This window comes from Xiphophorus couchianus, chromosome 12, assembly GCF_001444195.1.
Source record: "Xiphophorus couchianus chromosome 12, X_couchianus-1.0, whole genome shotgun sequence".
In the NCBI taxonomy this organism is placed as follows: domain Eukaryota; kingdom Metazoa; phylum Chordata; class Actinopteri; order Cyprinodontiformes; family Poeciliidae; genus Xiphophorus; species Xiphophorus couchianus.
This window is the reverse complement of record NC_040239.1, coordinates 31,152,068-31,176,271: the sequence shown is the minus strand read 5'-3', so window position 1 is coordinate 31,176,271 and position 24,204 is coordinate 31,152,068. Positions and strand designations below refer to the sequence as shown.

Sequence of the window (24,204 nt, the reverse complement as noted above, 5' to 3'; positions counted from 1 at the left end):
AGCAACGAAAATCAACCAGAACAAAGTAACACAGATTAATTTATTTCTCTCCAGAATAAATCCTGCATCAATAGTTTAAGACCAAAAAAAGAAAAAAAAAACTAGAAAAAATACTAGAATTTCATTTATATTTTAAAATTGTTTTTGTTCTGTTTAAAACCAGACAAAAAAAAAATAAAAATACAATTTCTGCAATTGAAAAAAAATGTAACTGTACACAGCAGAATACACCGTTTATTGCAAACTGAAAACACCTGACGCCGCAGAAACAACAGTATTGCAATTCACCTAAAAGATATGAAGAAACAAAATAAAGAAACTACTGATACAGCTCTCTCTTCCTTTAACTCTATGAAACTAACACCTGTGTAAAGTTTGGTCCACCCCGCCCAGTGAGTCTCCACATGCAGCACAGTGTCTCAGACGAGGCGCGGGACCCTGCAGATCCACTGGAACAGGGCCGTCGCCGTTACTTCCTGCTTCAGATAAATAAGACGAGCGGCAGCGGCTGAAGCCAGACGCCACCATATTGCAACACTGAGCCAGAATTATTGCAAGCAAACACATAAGTGAGACCCTATCAGTAGAGAAGGACCTGTGCCACAGAACAGTTTGTCTCTAAAATGGAATCACATAAAAAAAAAAAAAACATACTGTTTAAACAGGAAGTTACAGAGCAGCTCGTTTCATTCAGCAGCCTCGCGCCGGTCCAACGTTCAAGTTCTACTCAAACATCCCTGATCAGGATCAAGTTTCCACACACCACATAAATTACTTGTACAGTTTCGTAGCGTTGCCATCAGCAACTGTTCTGTAGTGAAGCTCCTATGAGCTAAATGTTGCTAACTAGTTTGAGTTCATGAGGAGAAGCATTGTGGCGGAGGAGCAGACGGTACCGTGTTAGCCGGAAGGCTAGCCGAGGTCACAGACCAGATCATCCACAGGACACGAACACACACACAGGCAGCATGTTTCTCTCTAATTACAAAAATAGTTTCCTGAAGCTTCTAATTAAAAAAAAAAAATTATCTAGTTTAGTTGTTTTTTCCTAGATTTGTTTATTTGTGTATTGAATGTCTTTTGATGTGCTATTTGCTTTGTACATTCTTGTTCAATAAAGATTAAAAAATAATGAGGAGAAAGCGGCTCTGGCCCAGTCAGGAGGAAGCATCCAGAGTTGGGGGGACCCAGCCCCATCAGAACATGGAGGATCAAACGCTGGCTGTTCGTTCAACTCGACACCAGGAGACATGTTAGCATCAGAAAGCGGTGACCTCTGGAACATCGGGCCGATGGGAGTCATTTCTAATCAGCTGTGAAGCACAAAGTGACGGGAACTGTGGCAGGAAGAAAAATGATCTGGGGGAAGAGAATTGAGGAGACACCAGGACATGCCGCTTCCTTCACAGGCCTACAGACTCCTGAGCTTCCAGCACAGGTCAAAGGTCAGGGCTGAGAGCTCAGTGAAAACCAGGACCACCACTGCAGTAGGCTGTAGTTTACTGTGTAATCCAGCAGATGGCGCACACTGACCTGCTGCTGCCTGGCAGGTCAACTGAAGCAGAATTGAATTCAGCAGCAGCAGCAGCATCATCATGGATCACGGTGCAGATCAAACCCCAAGGCACCGAGCTGTAGTCAGCAGTTAGAGAGGTGTGTGCTGAGCCAGCAGGAAAAGGAGCAGCGAGGCGATGGCAGAACAGCTACTGACTGAACCTGAACGCACCCTGATGATGATGCAGTCAGCACCCTGCTGGCTGCCTGCGCCAACAACAGGCCGAAGCAGGCAACAACTATGGCTTATGTTTGGTTCTGGCATCAGCAGACAGAAATATTAGCCAAAGATTCAATTTTCTTAACCACTAAGGTTTCCAATCCAAAACAGAAACAATTGCACAGATCTCATCAGCTGCTCTGATTTAGTCCGACTATCTGAGCCCTGGTGAACCGTCAGGGTCAACAGAGCGGCCCGAGCAGCCTGAGAAGACCAACATGTTGCCTGGATACCGCGTCATTACTCATGGAGGTTCCAAAACTTTCACCCTAAGTTTAGGAAACACCAAGGAGCCGCCTGAGTTCACAGTGAAACCTGGCTGTGAACCTGTTGGAGAACTTGGCTGCGTCTGTCAACAGAAGGTGCAGGAAGCTCACACAACCCAAAGGAACAAGGACAACAACCGTCTCTTCACCCCTCCAGCTTTCACCCAGCCAGCTACCAGAGAGAGGTCAGGTATGAGCAGACCTCCTGTGCCTCAGCATGCAGCGGTCTGACCACGGCTCCACTCCCAGTCAGAACTCTGACCACGCATCTCAAGCTCATGGGGTCTGCTATTTAAAACCTGATCTGGTGTGGTTCAGGACTACCAGTTTGTCCTTCACCAGTAAGGTGGGAAGAGGCTGCTGGGGCCCATTTGGCTGACCTCTGCAGGACACTGTCCTACAAACCTGGAGGTCAGCTCCAGTTCACCTGAACCTCCTCAGTGCTTCCCTCCCAGCCCTGAGACTGGCTGGTTTGGTGATTGTGTTCAAATATTGATCAAAACAGTACATACAAAAGGTTCCTATTAAGACTACATTTGTCATCCTCTAAGAAAAGAGTTCCTGCTTTCACCCCTCAGACCTCCACCCCCCACTGAGCTGGGTGGTTGGTCATAAAGTGAGGAAGTGTCAGAACATCAGCAGCTCTGGGTTGTTAACCTGACTTCTAGCTTCCTCTGGTCTGACTAACAGGGAAACGAGAAGCAGCATCCCTGCATCAGAAGCCCCTCCCTCTGCGTCGCAGGCAGTGTGTCTCTGGGTTATCCTATTCTTTAGCATCAGGTCTTTGTGTGGTAAGGTTCACCATCACACTAAGCAGAGTGTTGCGGTTGCTTGTAGAGTTTGGTACTGAGCTGTGCGGCTCCGGGGCTCTGCGGGGTACCGGGTGGGGGTGTGGTGGGTGTGTTCTGTCTTTAGAGCCAGCTGTGTCCTCTCATGCACAGGAACGCTGTTGCGTCTCAGCCGGGGCCTAGAGGGGCATCAGCCTGGTGGTGTGGAACAGGAGTGGGTTCAGGTCCTCGGCCTGGACGGCCCGGTGAAGCGATGGCTCCGAGCGACTTCGCTCGATTTTTGGCATCAGTTCCTGCACCTGCTCAATGGCTACCAGGATCTGGAGGGACACAACCACACATAGAGAAACAATTAAGTGATGCTAAGGAAACAGGTTTTCTACAGACTGTGAAGGACTCTGGTCCTTCACAGTCCAGGTCCGGCGTCACCCTGGACCTGGACTGTTCATGTGTTGAAAAGAGCCATATGGCAGCAGCATCAAATCCGTAGTTGGTTTTGTTTTTTACACAGAATGCATGCAGCATCGTATGAGCTGGTGACAGAAGTGAGCCAGTGGTGAAAACTAACGTTGTCCAGTCAACTGCAGATAGATGCAAAAAGCTAGCTAGCTAGCAAGTCTACACTAGCAGCTAGCAGTAGCAACAAATATGTCTGTACGTGACTCAAACTGTTGTCCCGCCAGAACAAAAACAAAGAAAAAACACTAAATAGAATATATGAGGTTAAATAGTCCTATCACAACAAAATTACTGCCCTGTCATTAACATATTAAAGGCCAACCTACTTTTTTTTTTAAATGAATTTAAGACTTTTTAAGGACTTAATTTTAAATACAGACATTTAGGACTTTTTAAGGATGCACAGACAGCCGCTGTAGCTCTGGCTTAAGGTTTAGAGTTGACCTGCTGGAAGGTCAATCTAAACTTGTTCCAATTGAGGGCCTCACAAAATCAGTCCCCAGGCTACAAATGGTTCCCAGGCCATACTTTGGACACCCTTGCTTCATAGCCTCTGTTAGGGTTGGGCAAAAGTGGTTAAGAAAATGTAATTAAAAAACAGCTCTAACATATTGGTTTTCACATAAAGACATGTAGATGTACAGTATGTGCAGGCTTTATGTTCACGCTGCATCCATCTCCAAATGATGCAACATTTGCAGTATACCGTATTTTCCGCACTATAAGGCGCACCGCATTATAAGGCGCACCTTCAATGAATGGCCTATTTTAAAACTTTTTTCATATATAAGGCGCACCGCATTATAAGGCGCATAGAATAGACGCTACAGTAGAGGCTGGGGTTACGTTATGCATCCGTTAGATGGAACTGCGATAAAGGGAATGTCGACAAAATAGTCAGATAGGTCAGTCAAACTTTAATAGATTACAAACCAGCGTTCTGAAAACTCCGTTCATTCCCAAAATGAACAGCTGTTGCTTCCTCCACTTCCGCACCATTGATTCGTTCATGTTAAATTCTCTCGCTGCTGCTCTATGGGCTCTTTGCACCTCAGCTTAATGATGAACATCGAGCCGAAGCCCCGACAATAAGCTGGAGAAAGGTTTTAACATGTTCGCCTTGTTATACACAGATACGAAGGTGAGTTTTACTTTCTTTAAACTTTGTAGCTAACATTAGCTTTAGCTTATGCCGGACATTTTTCTTGTAAAAATGTGCTATTTAAGTATCTAAACATTTTTCATAATTCATTAACGGACAATGTTTTTACCTTATGTTCAAGTATATTACGTGGTTTATTGTCGTTAGTGTCAGAGACCAAGTAACGGGGATTTTACGGTTCAGGCTTTTTGCTTCTGAAGCACAACGAGCCCATAGCTTAACATTAGCTCTGGTGTCGGAGTTCTAGTTCAGCTGACTGTTCAGGTTAAGAGTTGTTGCTTTTAGAAAAATATGGCCGTGTTCCTTAAGGTTTCCGTGTTACTTCGCTTTATTAGTTTTGCATGCTTCTTGTGAAGCAGGACGGTGTTTACAGCAATGTGTACAGGCGGATCAGTAGCTTGGCTGTCTGGCTCTGGTCTGCTCTCTCGTTCCCCTAAACGAGATCATTCAGGCTGAATAAGGAAGTGATTCCATGGAAATAACACAGAAAGCTCCTTTACCTTCTGCTTTAGGCTGAAGAAGTTGATCCGGAGTGAAGTGAAGGCTGTAAACTTTGCTGTGCTGCGTTAGCTTTAACTGGTAGCACGAATATTTACAAGCCACCGTTTTCTTAATTCAGGATCGTTTGGAAATCCATGAAAACTTAAAAGCCCATTATATTAGGAAGACAGCAATGTTCATAGTATTGTTTTATTTGCGTCTGAAATAAGACTTTGTCTTTTCTAGCTGTCATGGTAACTCAAAGCGAAAAAAGAGAGCCGCATTTGCGCTTGCGGTTGTGACGTCAGCGCGGCAGGTGCAAAGAGCCCATTCCCGTGTTCTACTGTGTGACTGATCGCCTTGAGCTTAAACTCTGCGTTGTAAGCGTGTCTCTTAATAGGAGCCATTTTGGGGTCTTTACACAAAACCCAGCTTGCACTGCTGGCTGCATCGGCGTCTGCTTTTCCGTTTCTTCTTCTACGAGGAAAATGAAGTTGGCGTCTGCTTTCCTCCGTTTCTTCTTCTACGGGGGAAATGAAGTTGGCGTCTGCTTTCCCGTTTCTTCTTCCACGGGGGAAAATGAAGTCGGCGGCTGCTTACCGTAGTTGCGAGACCTGTTGTGGCTCAATATTGGTCCATTTATAAGGCGCACCGGATTATAAGGCGCACTGTCGGCTTTTGAGAAAATTGAAGGTTTTTAGGTGCGCCTTATAGTGCGGAAAATACGGTAATTTTGGAATAAATTAATTTCTAATTATTCATTAATCACAACAAAGATAGAAAAAGATTCAGCCAAAACGCTTTAAGTGCTGCAAGTTTGCAGAGAGTCTAGGAGGTCTATCCCTTATGTCCTTTTAATAATAATCGCACTGTAATATTTTCATTAGATACAGTGAAATGATCAGATTGAAGAATTTGCGGGATGATATGCTGGTACTCATTTTAGCAGCAAGCTTCCATCTCTCTGACCCACCTGTGGAAAAAGGGGCCTCTCCTCCCGTTTGAACTTCAGGCAGTCGATGATGAGCCTCTTCATAGACTTGGGTGAGGTGCTGCACAGTTTACCAAGGTCTGGAGACAAGTAACCACGCCCCACCATGAACAGTATCTGAAGCACAAGGACAAGAAAAAACAACATACATCAGCCTGTGCCGCATGTGCTGAAAGACTGAAGAGGCTGCAGAGTTCGAGGTTCATTGTGTCGTACTGAAGAGCAGCAGAGGACTGACCTCTGGGAAGATAATGAAATGCTGTTTAAGCAACAATTAGACTCTTAGCATAGAAAATATAACTAAACACATCTTTTAGGAACTCAGATCCTGTACTTTTCAGTGATGATCTAATTATATATGCATATTTTACCACTATGGTTTCTCAGTTCTGTTTTTTTCTCTGTTTCTGTAGAAGCAGACTTCGTGGGTGTAATCCTGTATTCTCTCCATCCTTCTTGCACCGTACTCTTTTACATTTGAGTAAAACCCACAGCAGTTTATAAAAAAAAGTTTATGAATATAAAGTAGAGCATAATAGCGAATGATGTAATGCTCCTCTTGTGAAAGGAAAAATGTCTTTCACAAGAACTTGACACTCAGACAATAATTCTGAGCACCACTTTGCTTTGAAATGATAAAGCAAATTAATACAATTTGTTACTTTAAGATTATATTATCCAATATATTCCAAATATTAGAATTAAGCTTTAAAAGTGTTTTTAGCAGTTGACTACTCTGATGTGGCATTGAGGGGCAAAAAGCTCCTTCATCTGACCTCTGCTGTGTTGTTTAGCATTGCTCTCATCAAGCAAAGGAGCAGAAAACCACTGATGGTTCTAATCAGAACATTAGGCTGACCTGATCTGTGAGGTGTTGAGTTAGGCACACTGTCCACAAACCTCCATGTTTTAGATACTTCCTGGTTCAGAACACCCAAGTCAAATCACGACTTGTGGACAGAACCAGGGACAGCTAGAACATGCAGGACACCGGCAGCGGGAGAACTCTGGGTTAGTGACGTGTCGGCACCAAACCTGGTCTCTGTTGTTGATATTGGAGTAAGGAAGAGTTCCTGACATCAGCTCAAACAGAACCACCCCATAACCATAAACGTCAGACTGGAAGGTGTACGGGTTGCTGTCCTGCATCCGGATCACCTCAGGAGCCTGGAGAGCAGCAGGAGAAAACGTAGCAGCAACACGTTAGCAGACGTAGCAGCTGCCATCTAAAGAGAGCAGAATCCCTTTGTTTGTAATGCTGCGGCCATCTTGAGGATCCAGCAGAGGATCAGTGCAGGCTTTGTTGTTCTGCCTGCACTGACAGTAACATCAGAGTAGATGTGGACGTAAATCTACGGTGCCATTTAAGCTGCTTTATATTCTGTTAATAACTGGTTGTCATGGTGAAGCACCAGTACTTTGAAGTGAAACCAATGTTTTTCTAATTAGTGATGCTACCCACAGTTAACAGTTTAAAATGTCAATTATGTTTTCTTTTGTTTTAAAACAGTGAAATCCTGGTTAACACACTCATCACCTCCACACACAGTGTGACGTCACCTCTGGTCCAAACAGTAATAATGAATGAATCACATAAAGGCGTCTTAAGGCTCCTGGGTAGTTACAAGATTAATTCACAGTTTAACACTTCTGGAAGTTGAATATGAACTTTTGAGATGGAAACAGCAGCCATTTAAAGCCCTGACCCTTCTGACCTTTGAACTCTACTAAAGGAAGTGTGATGCAACTCCCACAGGTCGCAGTTTGTTACCATGGTGTCTGATAACAACCAGGAGGATTTTACTGCTTTAGGAAATTTTCTCTGATGAACAAAGAGGCAGTGCTGAAAATTATTGCTTTATTTTAAAATAATAAAAAAGTGAACATAATAAAACTTTTAATTTATCCAGAAAACTGGCCGAAGGGGAGCCAGTGTGAAGCTGACGCATTAGCATTAGTTACGGTGAGATGACTAACAGGATCATGCTTATGATGAGCTTACCATCCAGAGAATGGAGCCGCTGGGCTGCTCTACTTGCTGGGAGCCACTCCATCGATACTTCACCGTGGCCAAGCCAAAGTCACCGATCTTTACGGTCCAGCCCTCGTGGAGGAAAATATCTGGCAGCAGAGCTGAGAAACGGTCCAGCAGACACGTGGTGCAGAGGATCTTTGTATCACATACCACAAAAGCCAGGCAGATATTTAAAGCAGTAAGAGGGTGGGGGGAGGGTCACAGGGGAAACTAACCACCAAGGGAAAGTTTGTTGAAGCTCAAAACTTCAAATGTCAAATTAGTCAGCACCTAACAAGAATGAAGAACATTTTACCTTCAGTTCCACATATTAGTTTAATGTCAAATGAAATATGTGGAGGTCAAATGAACAAAGTATGGTTGAACAATGACTATTCTTCTTTTTGTATCACTTACAAACAAATGATTTTAATCCTGTTTGAACCTTTAGAAGTTGCTGAACTCTGAGCTAAACTGAGAAACACAAACATGCATTTATTAAAGGGCAACACTGACAAAGCAAGGATACTGTTTGATTTCAGGTCTCGATGAATGATGTTCTTTGCATGAAGGTAACTATGGAAGAGACGAAGAGCAGAATGAAATAAAATCCACAAATCTTCACAAGGATCCACTCCACTGACCGGAGTCAAACATCCCTTCATGGAAATTCAACTTTCTGTTTCCTAGTTGCTCTTTATTTGTTCAAAAAGCTGTATGATAAGTTCAATTACTTTATTAAACTTAATAATTTGATGTCCACATAAAGCTGATCATCTGTTGAGAAAGACACACTGGGTGCCTCTCATAGTCAGACTTCCCTCAGTTAAAACGCGTTAGTGGAAAGTCATCTGAATGTCTTACTCCATGCCCTGCGCCGTCTGTCTGGCCACATCAATGCGACGCATCGTGTCAAACTTGGTTTCTGTGACGTGCAGATGGCGGTAAAGACTGCTGCCCTCACACCACTGGGTGATGATGGCAAAGTTGGGCTTAGTCATGAAGCCCATGAAGAGCAGGATGTTGACATGGCGGGTTTTCCTGCAAAGCACAAATAGTAACCATGTTAGAAACTCCTTCATCTCATCCACTGGATGTCAGTGATTCCCTAAAAGTTAGTTCATACTGAGGACATCAGAGTCAGATTTACCGCGTCACTGTCTATGATCAACCAAAGACCATTCTAATAGTAGCAGGGCTGGGCGATATAGCTTTAATTTCTCTTATACCCGATTTTATTTTAATAATTTTTTTTCTCACTTTCTTTGCATAAAATCTTCTTACAAATGACAAAAATATTTCCAAAAATGACTTCTATTTCAAATGTCCCTTGTGTGAGTTGGAATATTAGGGCCATATGAAAATATTTTTTTCATTATGACAAAAGTGTCAACTTTGCATTATTCTGTAAATAATGACACTTTAAATGCAAAATTCCATTAAAATTTGCATCTAAAGTCCATTAAAAGTGTCAATATTTACCAAATAACACTTCATGACAACAGTAATAAACATTCATGAAGCGTCCTTCATGTTCGTGACAGGTTTCATGTCATATTTATAATAGTGTCATGGCAGTTTTATGCACATCCCTTCAAATAAAGTCTTACCAAAAAAAAAAACAAATCCAGATTTTCAAAAATGAAATCTTCAAAAACATGATTCATCAATAAAAGGAATTTTTCGCCTACCCCCAAAGAGCAGAAATCAACAGGATGCATTAGTAGTACTGAATGTTGAATATGAACCACATGGCTGCTCACCGTAAGACCTGCATTTCATTCTTGAACGCCTGCAGCTGCTCAGGCGTTGGCTCTTTAACCTTCAGGATCTTGATGGCCACGTCTCCGTGCCACTTGCCCTTGAAGACCGTCCCGAAGGAACCCGTGCCTATTCTCTTCTGCAGGGTGACTTCTCGATAGGGGACCTCCCAGTAGTAACTAGAGTCTCTGTAGCCTCCGCGGTGCTGAAGCAACACAAAGCGGCCCTTTACTCTCTACTCCCCTGCCCCCATCAGAGGACAACCATGGACCAGGCTGGAGACAACATACCACTTTCTTCTTGTCGTCGGATGAGGAGGATTTGCGTTCCTTGTGCTCTAAGGGGGACTTCTGCAGCCTCCGTCCGGGGGAGCCCAGAGAGGAGGGTGGGCTGGTGGGGGGTTTGGGCGAGGGCTCTGGGCCTGCGGGGACACATAACACCGAAAAGGATGAGACGAGCACGGATTGGAAATGAAACCAGAGAGCAGATGTTTTGAGGAGGCTTACCTATCGTGTTGTATTTCTGTGTTTCCTAAAAACATTGGATAAAAGAACATTAAATGTTGGTCAGTTCAAGATACACATTGCTTTAATGTACAGCAGGACCGTCCAAACAAAGCTGACCTCAATGATGACGACATTAGTAATGTCCACTGTGCTGACCATGTGGACGTTGGGGGTGGAGGTGGAGCGATGTCTCTGTAGAGACTGGCCGTCTCCACCTGTTGTTGGAAAGTTAAAGGTCGGGGACAGGAGACCTGATCTGGAACCATTCCGGAAAACACAAACAGTTTTTGTGTTAAAGTCAGTTTAACACATCAGAAGCTTTTGATTTCAATCCATCTGGTTTGGTCCAGAGCTTACCCAGCAGGCTCTGGGGTTAAGGCGAGGTTGCTCTGCGATGGCGAATTCTCAGGCAACAGTATCTGAGGATAATCTGTGCAGGAATTGCTGTCACACCTGCACAAAACAATCAGAGAACAAAAACACAATTTGCAACAAGTTTGTGCCTATAGATGGGTCAACAGCAACAGATAATTAGTAATAGTTGTATATGGGTAGTGAGACAGCTGAGGCAAGTACATTTCTTTCTATTTGTTGTGTGGGATTTGTTCAAGTGTCAGGCTCTTCCATAAAATAAAAGTAACTTCCATTTAGGATTATTGAGCATTTGCATGAAAACTATATGCATACAAACATCTGGAGAGTGACCTCATGAAAAGAAAGAGAAGTGCAGTCAAAAGTCTCAAGAAAACCCTTAAAATCCAGCAGGAAAAGGGTAAATATCTGGTCAATTTAAACTTTAGACAAGTTTGAAGACCTGATGATGACTTACTAGCAAGTAAAACTCACCGTTTGCTCACTGTATCCATGTCGACACACACAGTGGGGACTTTGCTGCTGCAGTGCTGGTGAAACTTGTAGCCACATGTCTGACATCTGAAGCCATTAAAAAGAAACTTGTGGCAAAAATCACAGTAAGCCAGTTTGAAAAAAGTTTTCCGTACCTGTGAAAACAAACACATCCAAGATATTCGCTTCTGAAAGAACAGCAGAAAGAGGAAATGTTGCGATTCTGACCAGGTACGTACAAAGTTATGCATGGTAAGAGGAATGTCATCCAGGACTTCGACTAGCAGCTCCTCTCCGACCAGAGGGGTGATGTCTGTGTCCCAGTCCGTCAGTCTCTTACGACTATGAACAGGAACAGAAAGATGTTGAACAGCAGACAGTTTTGACCAAAAAAAAAAAAAAAACTATATAGGGGACGGTTGGGGCATGCTGCTGTATTACAAACAAGCATAACTGTGAAATTTCTGCCGCGGCTTTGTGCTTCTCACACTGCATATGGATCTCTACAGCCTTAATCCAAACTTCAGTTTTTTGTACAGAATGCATATAGTCTTATATAGGTTGGCAGTGGTGAAAACGAACATCGTACAGAAATGAAGATGTTTGCGCATGATTCAAACTTTTGCCTGAAAGAAATGTCGAGAGAGAAAAAAGACTACATTCAAGAATATATGAGATTAAATAACTTTGCCATGACAAAATGTAAGACCTGTGATTAATGTGTTTAAGGCCAACTTGCATTTTGTTTTATAAATTTAAGGCATTTTAAGGATGAGCGGGCAGCCTGATAAATGGGTGCATAACAGAACTGTGCAGCACCTGACAACATTCAGCCACTACTATCATTTCAATCAGATGTGCTGAATCAGAGGCGGCTCTAAAATATGCAGGACAGTGGGCCCTGAGGATGGAGGAACACAGTTTTAGCCCAATCTGGACAAGGCTGTAGTGTGAACTGTGGACATGTGTTGCCAAGAGCCAGACATAGGAAAGGGTGCATCTGCTAGCTGATCACTGTCCAGCTTGGTGGCTTGCCAACATCAACCTGGCACCAACTGGTTTCTCCGTTTACTCTTCAAACTCTTGTCCTTGACTCAGTTGCGGTGCAAGTTTGAATCGTTCAGCTGTTAGTTTGATGAATCAGTTCATGATCTCATCAGGTGATTAGATTTAGTGTTTGAGTCGACAGAGAAAGATGTGGGTCCTCCGTGTCTTTCACTGGAAAGACTGAAGCTGGGCAGCGTTCACTGCATTAGACTGACTCACCAGAAGTGCAGCAACAATCTTTAGTTAATGTAAAGATTGTAACGTGTAACATGTTCTCCACAAGTTCAGATTATAACTGCAAACCTAATGCAAAGATTACTTTAGACTGCTGTTGCTTTACTAATCTGTCAGTTACTGCTGTGTTTTAAAGACTTGCGCAACTGTTCAACTTCACATTGATCTGCTGCGGTGTTTGGTAAGCTAAGGGTAAATGGACTTCAGCCTGTTAGCTGAATGACTGAAAACAATTTAAATATACCTTTATGCTGAAAACAGCATATGTGTTAAAATTGTCACCATCTTGTGACAGTATAAGACAGATAATCTGTGAAACAAACTAAGCTCCTCTGTCTCCTCCCTGTGGTCCTACTGCCATCTGCTGAACTACAGAAACAATCAGACCGGAGGGGGAGGGGGGGTTATTAGCGCTGTTACTCAACCTCATGGACTTGCTGCTAAGTGTGCTAATGGTAGAAAAACAATTTATTGTTACATGAAAACTGTTTAGCTGCCATCATTGATGACTATGCTAACTAGCCTTAGCATTCATGGCAAGCTCCAGTGCGGGGAACTAGTTGTAGCGCAGGAGGGAGTGTGTGTGAATCGCGTGTATGAGAATGATTGACAGTGCTAAGGGCCATCTCCTGGCTCTGATTGGTTGGTTGGAAGTTTCTGCAGGTGGCTGTTGGTCCACTGGGAGAAGGCAGAGGAGCCTGAATTTTTCGCAGATTATCTGTTTCATTTTATACTGACAGGACATTATGACAGTTTTAAAAAAATATGTAAAAAAAAAAACCAAACATATTGTTCATAAAAGTTACATAGAACAGCTTTAAGAATAAAAAAGCTTGCATATATTTTAAATATTTTTCCTACATGTAAATAATCATTTAGGGGGATAATGTGTGAGTGGATGTAGCTGGGACAAGATTAGCTGTGGTTTTCTAAGGAGACAGTGAGGAATGCAGTGTAATGTTTGTCACAGATGTAGGAGGAAGAACATCTTACCCTTCTAGCAGGCGGAACACAGCACAGCAGTCTTGGCTCAGGCCTCTCACTTTGAGCGCTTTATTAAGACTCTCGTAAACGGTTTGTCCTTGCCGGACGTTCACCTGCCAACAGAAATCCTCAGGTCAACAGCAGAAGCTTAAATTGACATTCAGTCGACTGGCAACATGACTCAAACTGGGAAGCAGCACGATGATCATTGAGTTAGCATTAGCTGCTGTTGTTGTTGAGAGTGAAGCTCCAAGCTGGAGCTTCAGTGTGCAGATTCTTTTTAAAGCCCAAACAATGCTACATTCCTGCTCTGACCACAACAAAGCTCTTATAGATGACAGCGTGGGATGTCAGACAGCCACAAGCTCCAATTCCATGGCAACATTACCACACAAGATGTTTCCCAACTATGTGTGCATTTCTAAATGATGCACCAAGGAGTTTGTGCATGGATGTTTATTTTGTACAGACAGCAAAGGTGGGAAAAATAAACCTGAACCAACATCTAATCACAAGGAGGATTAGACTTTCATACTTGGACTGAGATATCTAAAAATAGCCAATATTTTTGCATCTCAGCCATGCAAACTTTACAAATAGACTTGTGATCAACTTTTTACTTCAAGTTGATCTCAGTTTTAGGATTGAGTTTATCCACCTGTTTTATAATATGACCAGATATTTTTGATGAGGTTTGATCTTGAGGACTTTCCTGGCAATATGCCCAGATAGGGGTTTGCATTTATTGTATCATTTATCATGTTAAATTTCTTATAATATTTTGATTTATTGTTCTCTCAATATATTCCAGTTAATGATGTTTAAAACTCTGAAAACTGTTTATATTGTCAGGACTGTTTTTACTATTTTTTCCCCACTGTTCAATAAAAGTATATCAAGTATCAATAAATTTTTAAATATTAAATGCAGTAACTGTGTGACGTTTAGTGATACAAGTCAAATGTTTTTATGATATTGATTTCCTAAAGGATAGTATTAAAATAGAAAAGACTTTCAAGAGCAGTATTTGTGCTTGTGGGGCTCTGATTGTCATATCATACAGCCACACAGTTACCTAAAAAAGTAATTAGTTTTTCTCATCCCTTTTATTGTTATGACAATAGCACCACAAAATAGTGTAATAAAACCTTAAAATCTGCCCTTAGTCCAGTCTCTCTCCTAGAGGGAAGCAATCCGCAGACTGATTGCATCCGGAAGCCATTTTGTTGGTACAACACAGGATTCATGGGGGGGATCACCTTTTCTTCTTTAGGCAAAGGTCTTCCCATGCATCCAAAAGAACTAGGAAGAAGATTTATCTGATAAAAATAATCTTAGAGCGGCCTCATCCTGCCTGTTCATGCATGATTTGCAAATTTTTAGTCTTTCCTTGATTATTGTTTTAGACAGTAGAAGTTTCTTTGCTGTGATCCTGGCCTTGCATCTAACTTACGCTTTCTGCTGCACAAACTCTCCACTCAATGCAACGCAGTTTGCTGAAAATAGAGTATAATAGAGTATAGAGTATAAACTTAAAGCTAATAAAGTTCTCTACACAATAAGCTAAAAACAACCACTGTTGTCCCAAACAACCGGGCACCACTCATAAAGCCTTTGGCCGTGAAGGCAGAGGTGGGCTTGAGGTCAGTGTCTTGTTGAATGTTCAAGAAAATAAACACCAGTCCCAGGGCGTACTGTGAACCCGTTAGCTCTATTCTGAAGCCCACATGAGAAGCTAATAACTCGTTTCTACTTTCCACGTAACGTTATCACTGACAACAATCCAGAAAATCAGGAAGAACAGGCATAAAACATCCAGAGTCGTCTCTGTAAAACTGCTTCCACAAACCAAGATGACTTCCATCCGCAAGTCAAAAACAACAACACGGCCTGTGTTTGTAGGAAGATTTGTGTTTCAGTCTGGACTCGGAGATTAAAACAGGTAACAGAGAGGTTAAAGTAGGAATTGGTAATATGAAATAAATGTGAAAACAGTAAAAGTGGTATTAGAAGATATTCTTGGCCACCAACATGTTAGTTACTGTGAGTTTCAGTGCTGGGTGCTCTATCAGAACTGTCATTACTTTTCATTTTAAAAAATCTCATCGTAACCAGGGGAAATTAAGTTCACTCTTCTTGTCACAGAAGTTCCTGTTTCTTAGGAAAATTTCTTTATTTAAAGATGCAAAGCAGATTTTGTAAAGAATCCAGACTGTTTTTAAAGAACCTAGTATGCATACAGTTAACTGGGTCAGGCACCGATTAACTGGTGCCATCTCAGCACCAACCAGGAGCTGGGACAGATGAAAGCATCACTGTCATCAGGAGCAGGAGGAGAGCTCCTGGAGACCGGGAAACCATGAAAATAAGAGCACCCTGTCCAATACACCAGTCCATTTTCGTGTTGATCTGACAGACATAAGAGAAAAATAAACATTCAAAATCACTGAACATCAATATTAACAGCAAGTTGGATTTGGAATGGAATAGCATGAGTTCACTGTTCTCTTCTGAGCTGTCAGAGTAGCAGCGTTTAAAAATCTCTATGTTCTGCTGAATCCAGTTCCTAGACAGCACTTTAATATAAGATCATACTGGGTTTCCTTCAGCGTGTTATAAGCCTGGCGAGCCACCAGGGTTTAGTTACACCCTGGCGATGTTGAGCCCCCATTAGGCTCAACATCGTTTGTTCATTTATTATGCACCAGTAATCCCCAAAGACACATTAAAGAGCTTATATATATATATATATATATATATATATACACAGTATATATATATATATATATATATATATATATATATATAGTACATACCAAAAGTTTGGACACACCTTTCTAATTCAATGGGTTTTCTTTATTTTCATGACTATTTATAAGGTAAGAAATCCCACTTATTAACCTGACAGGGCAGGTTGACCTATGAAGTGAAAACCATTTCAGGTGACGACCTCTTGAAGCTCATCAAGAAAATCCAGAGTGTGTGCAAAGCAGTAATCACAGCAAAAGGTTGCTACTTTGAAGAAACTAGAATATAAGGGGTATTTTCAGTTTTACACTTTTTTGTTTAGTGCATATTTCCACATGTGTTATTCATAGTTTTGATGCCTTCAGTGTGAAACTACAATGTCAATAGTCATGAAAATATAGGAAGCTCATTGAATTAAAAGGTGTGTCCAAACTTTTGGTCTGTACTGTACAGACAGACAGATAGATCTTCCGCTAAAACTACAAACAGACTATACTTCTAAAACAGCGCAGAAAATCAACGTCATCCTTTATGACTTCTCTTTCTGTTTGTTGATTGGCCCAGTAGAAAATTTACTAGAGGAATGCAAGTAAAGGGGAAAAAGCTCAGACTTCTGGAGTTCTACAGGAAGGCAATGGCAAGGCCAAGATATTAATGATAGCAGTAGTACCTCTGAACCAACACACAGCATGTTGTCTGCCAGGGGGAAATGACTGCAGCCAGCTTTCTGAAGAAAACTTGGCAGCAATCAGGATCATACAAGCAGTTTTAATGAGCTTTGTGAAATTTGAAGTTCAGAGTGCTTTACACCTGGACAAAGCTTTACAGTGTAGGCTTGCTTTATTGGCACAATAAATGGAGGCCTGGCCCATCGTTTTATTACTCTGGCTGGTTTATAGAGAGTAATCAGAGATGGTAGCTCCATAGTTCCAATCTGCATTTTAAAGTTGTTGAGTATCAATGACGTACAGGTCGGACAGCTCAAACCTGGCCGTACAGACACAGATAAGATAATACAGTGGATTTCCCTCATTGTACTATAAACCCGGCGGGCTGCCAGGCTTTATTGTCCCCTACCAGACTGAGCGTTACTTGTTGCTTTTTTATGCACCAGTAAATCTGGACTGCATTTGTTTTCGCAGCATTCCATCCGCAATTCACTGGTGGACTGCAGTCGTTCCAGAAAGATGGGTTTATAGTTGATGCATTGCACAGAACGTGAAGGCAGGGGTGCACCAATCCAACTGTTGGTGCCTCTGTGGGTTGGCGTCTCACGCTCTGACCCGGCTGTATCTCTGAAGTTTACCTTGGTACTTATCATGCACGTTGCCTCTCACTCAAAATGAACGATTTGGAATATCTTCTAGCAGAGCAGATTCACCTGTATTGGCATTTATATTGACTCCTTGTGAGGACCAGAGACGGCTTTTATAAGTGGGTTAGCAGAGCTAAGCCCTCCGTGACATTTACAATAAAGTTGTCAAAATAAACATCTTAGGGCATGCCGCGGTGGCGTAGGGGATAGCGCGACCCATGTTTGGAGGCCTTGGGTCCTTGATGCAGCCGTCACTGGTTCGACTCCCGGACCTGACGATATTTGCCGCATGTCTTCCCCCCTCTTCTTCCCCCTTTCCTATCAGCCTACTGTCATATAAGGGACACTAGAGCCCACAAAAGACCCCCTGGAGGGGTAAAACAAAATAAAATAAAAAAAAATAAAATAAATAAACATCTTAAAAATAACTACCTAAAATAACTACGTTTTATAAATAATGAATCACATGTTGTTAACTTTTCAACAAACCTGGTGTCAAACCGTCAGAGGAAAATCCCTGGGTCTTTCCGAAGGGCTAATTCTGACAGCCAGCATTACTGTCTGTCATGGCTCAGAATGATTGACAGGCGTCTAGCCACGCCCCCTCGGTTTGAGGCTCATTGGGGCTAATTTTGGTCATCCCAGGACCAGCCCGCTGCCACAGGATTCATCAAATCAGGATGGACTTTCCTCGAGCTAAAGTGTGTGTGGGCGTGGTTTGGCGTAGACTGAGAAGGAGCGACGGCGAGCAGTATTAGCATAAACGAGGTGGATTATTTAGCCTTTTTGTGTCCCAGAAAAGTCATTGGAGTGAGTTTCTCTTTAAAAAAGGTAGGCCTCATTTAAAAATATATTGTATCTTGTTTCATTTTATCAGTACTGGGGAATTAATGAAGGGGGATTAATTTGGACAACTGCAGTGACCGATTAGGTTTAAAAACCAGTGCTTGCTCTGCTTGTGCAAACTCAATATGAACAGCATTTGTGCAAACTTTTAGAAGTGCGCATTGAATGTACAGTGAATGATGTATCGTTATGAACAAAAATAATGTGTGCATGTAAATCAAATTTAACACATTGTCATTCTCAATAAATAAATGTTAGCATTTATAGGGCCCCTGGAGGTCTGGGGGCCCGTAAGCAGCTGCTAACTTTATAAAGTATATTTTATAAAGTATAAATTATACTTTATACTTAATATAAAGTATAATTTATTTTAATTATACTTTTTTGTCTGTCATGTTTAAGTGTTGTCAACAATGTGTTCCAGTAACATAAATACCCAGTAATATTTTTACATTTACTGTCATCATTTTAACACAATAACACAGCGGCCCCCTGGTGGTCGGCCCTGGAGCTCCTACCGCCTGGCTTAGACGGTTTTCTGGGGGAAACCCTGAGATGTGTATTAGATTTAGGACCACATATCCAAGTGACCAAGTCTAAAAATCTGATCTGTGTTGTTCAGACTGTCATGAAAAGTTCAAATAGAAGTTGCATAAGGGCGAATAAAAGAAAAGTGATTTGGCTCACTTCAGGCTTCAGTGTGAATGTAGCCAAAGAGCATAGAGCTGGACTTCATAGACGATCTCACAATTTCACTGCTTTGGAAGATCGTCAGTATTTTCTAATCCCTCACAATCTAACATGGTCATTTTGAGCTGATATTTTGAATGTTTGCAGGGATACTGAGGAAAAGATGTGATGTGTGAGGTCAAACTGTCTGGACTGTGACTCCTTCACAGAAACTCAGAATAAAATGGAGATTCACGCTGGTGCTAAGAGGTAAAGAGTGAAGTTCACTTTGTGGTAGCGGAACTAGGTCTAGTTTTTATGAGCCACTGAACCACCATGATGAACAAACCTAGAGACAACTGCTCTGGCTACTGCTATAAAAACGCCTAATGCAACATTAAAATGTAATGAAAAGTTTCTGTTTGAACATTTCCTGATGACATAAAATTTCACACCATAGTTGTCAAACTTTGAATTATTAAGTTGTTTAGGGGTGCACCGATTGCAGTTTTCTGGCCGATCGCTGAAGGCTTTAAGAAGCCTGATCTGCTGAATCAAATTTTGGCCAATACTGATTTTTTTTGTGTGAAATATTGCTAAATATAGCAAGAAAGTTGCTGAGTTGGCAACAGTGGGGTGACTATTGTTAACTGTGAACATGCAGACATGTTCACAGTCCGTCCTGGTAGGCCGGTCTGTCAGTCAAAGCAGAAGAGGACAGTGGCTGATGTTTAGATCTTTGCCGATGCTTCACATGTAAGCATCGGCCAATCACTGATCTCCCAAAATTAAGGAAATCAGGGCCGATTTGTTGGTGCACCCCTAGCTGTGATCCTACCTCTGGAGGCTAAAATAGGAAACAACATGTTGAGGCTGTGAGGCCCTGCCTGGCTAACTTAAAGACGGATGGAGAAAATAAGAACAACGGGTACTAATGAGACCCGTTGGTCTGACACTGAAACTAAAAGATGAAAAGAATAAATTGCTATCTGCATGCAAGAGAAATGGAGGACAGCTCCAGGCACCATCTGCGGCATCTGACACCAGCTGCCCACTAGCTTACTCACTGTATGTAATGTTGTGAAAGATGTCGACTTCTGTGTGACTAATCACACTTTCAACAAACACATCATTTGTTCCACAGAAATGTGACTGGCAGCAGCCACCCCAACACCATTGAGCATATTTTCACTCTTCATTTACTAAATAAAACTAGCATAAAAAAAAACCAACAACAAAAAAAAACTTGAATAATGCACTGATTTGAATAAAGTAGATTAAAGTCAGAGCAGAGCCAGTCAACTCACCACCGTCCTCTGTTTGTTGGGGAGGTAGACTCGGATAGTGCCACCACCACGGGGTACGTCCTCCGGGCTGGTCTCCCCCGACGACGAGTAAGAGGAGGTGGAGGACATGATGAGAAGCAGGAGGAGCGGGGGCAGGGTTGGGGGGCACACAACTGAGGATGCTGCAACCTTAAGAGAGCCGCATGCACAGGGGACTGTGGGCAAGGCTGTTACTTTGGACCTGCAACACACACACACTTCAGTTTAGATGCAACTACTGAGAACATTAGTTTTATATTTTAGCTTCACAAAAATGTAAAAACCCAAAGTTTAGCATAATGTAGCTGCTTTAAATTCCCTGCTGCTGCTGAAACATACCCAACAGGTCATTACAAGCAGAAGGTTTACTTTGATATTTAATCTTAAACCCTGATTATCAGGAATATTCTGGAATATTCAGGAGATATGAGCTGGTTAAAAGGCTGCAGTGAGCTGCTGGACAGAACCAGGGTTTCTGCATGATTCTCTCCATTAGACTGAAGACATTTTAACAATATTAGGAAGTCAACTTAATTAATTCTAGCGTTATCTTATGACATGTTAATTCTGCGTTATTCCAAACGTATTTTAATTAGCCAAGGCTGTACATACATGGAAATACATCATCACCATATGCTGTTCACATTGTTTTCAAAAACATTAAAAAGGTTTTAAAATTTTTGTAATTAATCACATATTAACTATGAATAATTTAAATATTTTTAATTGATTGACCATCCTATCTCAGATAAACCTACAATGCACTGATTTCTGTTAGATTGTTCACCAAATAAAGAAATTAATCAAATACATTTTTAAAAATGTTATTGAATTGTACTGGCAAAAACAATGGATGTAAAAAGTTAGACAATAACCAAATATTTAAGAACATCTAATGCAAAATTAGGAACAATTTTACAGCATAAAATTGAGATGAAATGCAAAAGCTCTGTTTAAAACAGCAGTGTAGTTTTCTTTCAGCCAGCTGACCAGTAGTAAACAGGTGGGGGAGGGACAGGGCTGCTTCACACTCTTCGATATGGTTCTCATTGAATTGTGTAAGAAAAGTGGGTTTTCAAACACAAACGTGGTGGTGATAACCATCTAACTTTAACATAGGGGATAATATAAAACTGGGAAAAAAACACACATCCAAACTTTATGTAGCAAATTCAAAAAGAAACATGTATATGCCCGTGTGTCAGGAAATATGTACCATATAGTTCAGTGCCTGATCAATACATGGCCAGTAGTTGTCAGAGATACGCCAGCACAAGCCTTGTTTTGGTAACACAGCGGTGGATGGAGATTATTTCAGTAAACAATATTTCCAGTTGTTCCATCTGAGCTACAGCTCTACACAACAATATCTGTCATGAAAGGCCTGATGAAAAGTAGAGAAATGCACAGAAATATCCCAACTTTTTATTTTACCACTGAGCATTTCCAAGGAGTAAAATATCAGAAGAGTGAGTAGCTACAACTTCTACTTGATACAGTTCTTAGTAGTTTTCAGTGAAGAGTCATAACCAACACATCTGATGTTTCATACTAAATATATGCAGCCTTATGCTATTCTGAAGTCTGATGAATTTTAATTAAGATCCGCAAGACGTGGTTTAAAAAAAATCACTTTCCCAACATGTAGTTAAGGGGTGTTTTTTCACACCTGATAGTAGCTACAATCATCAGCATGTGAATGAGTGATTTTAGCTGGACATATAAAGGGCATTATAAACAAAAATGATGATTATTATTATTATTAAGAAATCTGCTGCCAACCAGAATTGGATAATTTTACACTTGACCAAGGGAGGAGAGAAGCTAAAACTGTATGTCAGAGCCAGCAGGTCGCCCTGGAAGCAACATTGTCTGGTGATTAAGTAGTTATGGTGGGAACACATGTTGAGCATCAATGAGGTGTTTAAAAAGGCAGTGAGGACATACAACCAATGAAAGAAGCTCTGTTCTCCATGAAATCCTGACAGCTGATCATCAGAGTGGATGTTCACTAACTCTGCTGGTCACAGTGTGTGATGGATTTGCCTCTCACACAGTGTGTGATGTCGCTTTTTATTCACCAATCCTGAATATATTGCCATGACAACATCTGTGCACAAATAATATCTCAAAGGACTGATTGCAATGTAATATTATTGGATGATATAAAGGTGTCATAGTAAGCCTACAGGATGGAGTAAATGTCCACAAGTGACATAGATGCTAAGGATCTAGAAGAGAGGTGGAAGACCAGATGAGACAAACTGTGGATTCATTACCAATATCGTTAACATTTAGTAATATCACAATTGCGAGATTTTCTTAAATTAAAACATATACAGGTCTGCTCTTGACCAACAAGCACGATTCACTCCCTGAGGGATTATTCCTGTTTGTTATTATTCTACAGCATCTCCCCATCAGTAAGTAAAAACCCTGTAAGCCACAGGTGCCATACTCCAGTCCTGGAGGGCCGGTGTCCTGCAACTTTTAGATTTTTAGATGTGCCTCTGCTACATCACACCTGAATACAATAATTAGGTCATTAGCAAGGCTCTGGAAAACTTATCAATCAATCAAATTTTATTTGTATAGCACATTTCAGCAGCAAGGTATTTCAAAGTGCTTTACATCATTACAAACACAGAAACACAATGCAATATAGAATCAATCATTAAGTCAAGTTCCATCAATAAATTTGTAAAATCTACACAATAAGGAGGCAATTAAGCTATTTGATTCCGGTATTTTGTACCTGTTGCACATCTAAAAACTGCAGGACAGTGGCCCTTCAGGACTGGAGTTTGACACCACTGCTGTAAGCTAAACAAACCTGGCCAAACGGAACAATTTGCATAACGATGACAATTTGTCACCCGAGAGCTCATGTTCAACAGGAGCTTTAACATTTTGACTCATTTGCATCACACCGGTTCTTAGATAGCGACTTGTGAGAGTCGTAACCAAATTTGTTTTCAGACTCTGAAGCGTGTCAAAGTGGAAAACACCGGTGTCAACGACAGCTTAGATCTGTGTGACAAGAGAACATGAGTACAGCTGAGAGTTGGACTAACTCCCAGAAGCTCACCTAAACAACACGGGAGGAAATCCTTTGGAAATCCTCCAGAATGAGCCTTAAAAATCACTGTTGAAAAGCAACTCTAGTTGTGAAAAGATGCTAATGCTAGCTAACGTTAGCATGGAATCCTCCTGCTATGCAGCTCTGACATTTCCAGTTTAGGGACTAGGGAGGCCATGTTTCTCTCGGGGGCGTCAGTCAGCCTAGTTTAGCTAACCATCCAATAACTTTTAAAGTTGTTTTATAATAAAGAGGGAAAACGTTAATATCGGTACCAGTAGGTTTGCGAAACAAAGTTATAGGACTGGCCGACTCCTCCAAGTTCGAGCAACAAGCTAACAAGCTAAATGCTGTGCTGAGTGAGATTATCCTCTCCCTCAGTGACTAGCTCACTTTGATGCTAGTTCTAGTCAGCTAATGTTAGCCAATCTGTGGGGGGTTTACCACGGCGTCAGTCTGCTACTCACTTCTGCTCTGCTCTCCTCCTAAGGAGTTTTTCTAACATTCGACCTTAAAACAACACAGAACAGCTGCCGGGACATAAACCCGACTGTAACACCGAGACCGCTTCACTCTGCGGTGTTCCCAAACAATTAGCGTAGAAAAGTTCAACTCTTACCTGTAGCAGCCATCTTGAACGCTCTCAATCTGAAGTCGAATCTGTCAAGAAGTTCGAGGAAAGCGGAAAAAAAACCCATAATGCTCCGTCCCCATTGGCTGGTTCATTTGGTCGCGTTTTTTCATTGGACAAACGCAGGTTTGGCATGTGGTAGGTGGGTGCTGTCAATGGATTACTGACACTACTCATTTTAGAGCACAAGATATCAAGGTAGACATACGCCATTACACTTTAACAATTATAAAAAGATTCAATAATTACTAATAATAATTACGTTAAAATAAACGTAGT

General features: G+C 41.6%; 1 protein-coding gene across 1 annotated transcript; it reads right to left on the bottom strand.

Moving 5' to 3' along the window:
- Positions 1-199: 199 nt before the first annotated feature.
- Positions 200-24,015, bottom strand: araf (A-Raf proto-oncogene, serine/threonine kinase). Its single transcript, XM_028033471.1, has 16 exons — positions 23,914-24,015; positions 20,198-20,417; positions 13,322-13,425; positions 11,287-11,389; positions 11,048-11,202; positions 10,559-10,654; positions 10,319-10,457; positions 10,202-10,226; positions 9,986-10,116; positions 9,698-9,900; positions 8,799-8,975; positions 8,464-8,510; positions 7,923-8,041; positions 6,956-7,087; positions 5,903-6,037; positions 200-3,148 (listed from the first exon to the last, which is right to left on the bottom strand). Exons 2-16 carry the CDS (start codon positions 20,303-20,305, stop codon positions 3,008-3,010), a joined length of 1,815 nt encoding a protein of 604 aa, XP_027889272.1. The 5' UTR covers positions 20,306-20,417; positions 23,914-24,015; the 3' UTR covers positions 200-3,007.
- Positions 24,016-24,204: the final 189 nt, after the last annotated feature.

Coding starts and splice junctions, on each gene's coding strand:
- araf (XM_028033471.1), bottom strand. CDS start 20,305: ATGTCCTCCACCTCCTCTTACTCGTCGTCGGGGGAGACCAGCCCGGAG. Junction 10,458..10,558: donor TTAACCCCAGAGCCTGCTGG/GTAAGCTCTGGA, acceptor GAATGGTTCCAG/ATCAGGTCTCCTGTCCCCGA. Junction 10,117..10,201: donor ACAGAAATACAACACGATAG/GTAAGCCTCCTC, acceptor GTGTCCCCGCAG/GCCCAGAGCCCTCGCCCAAA.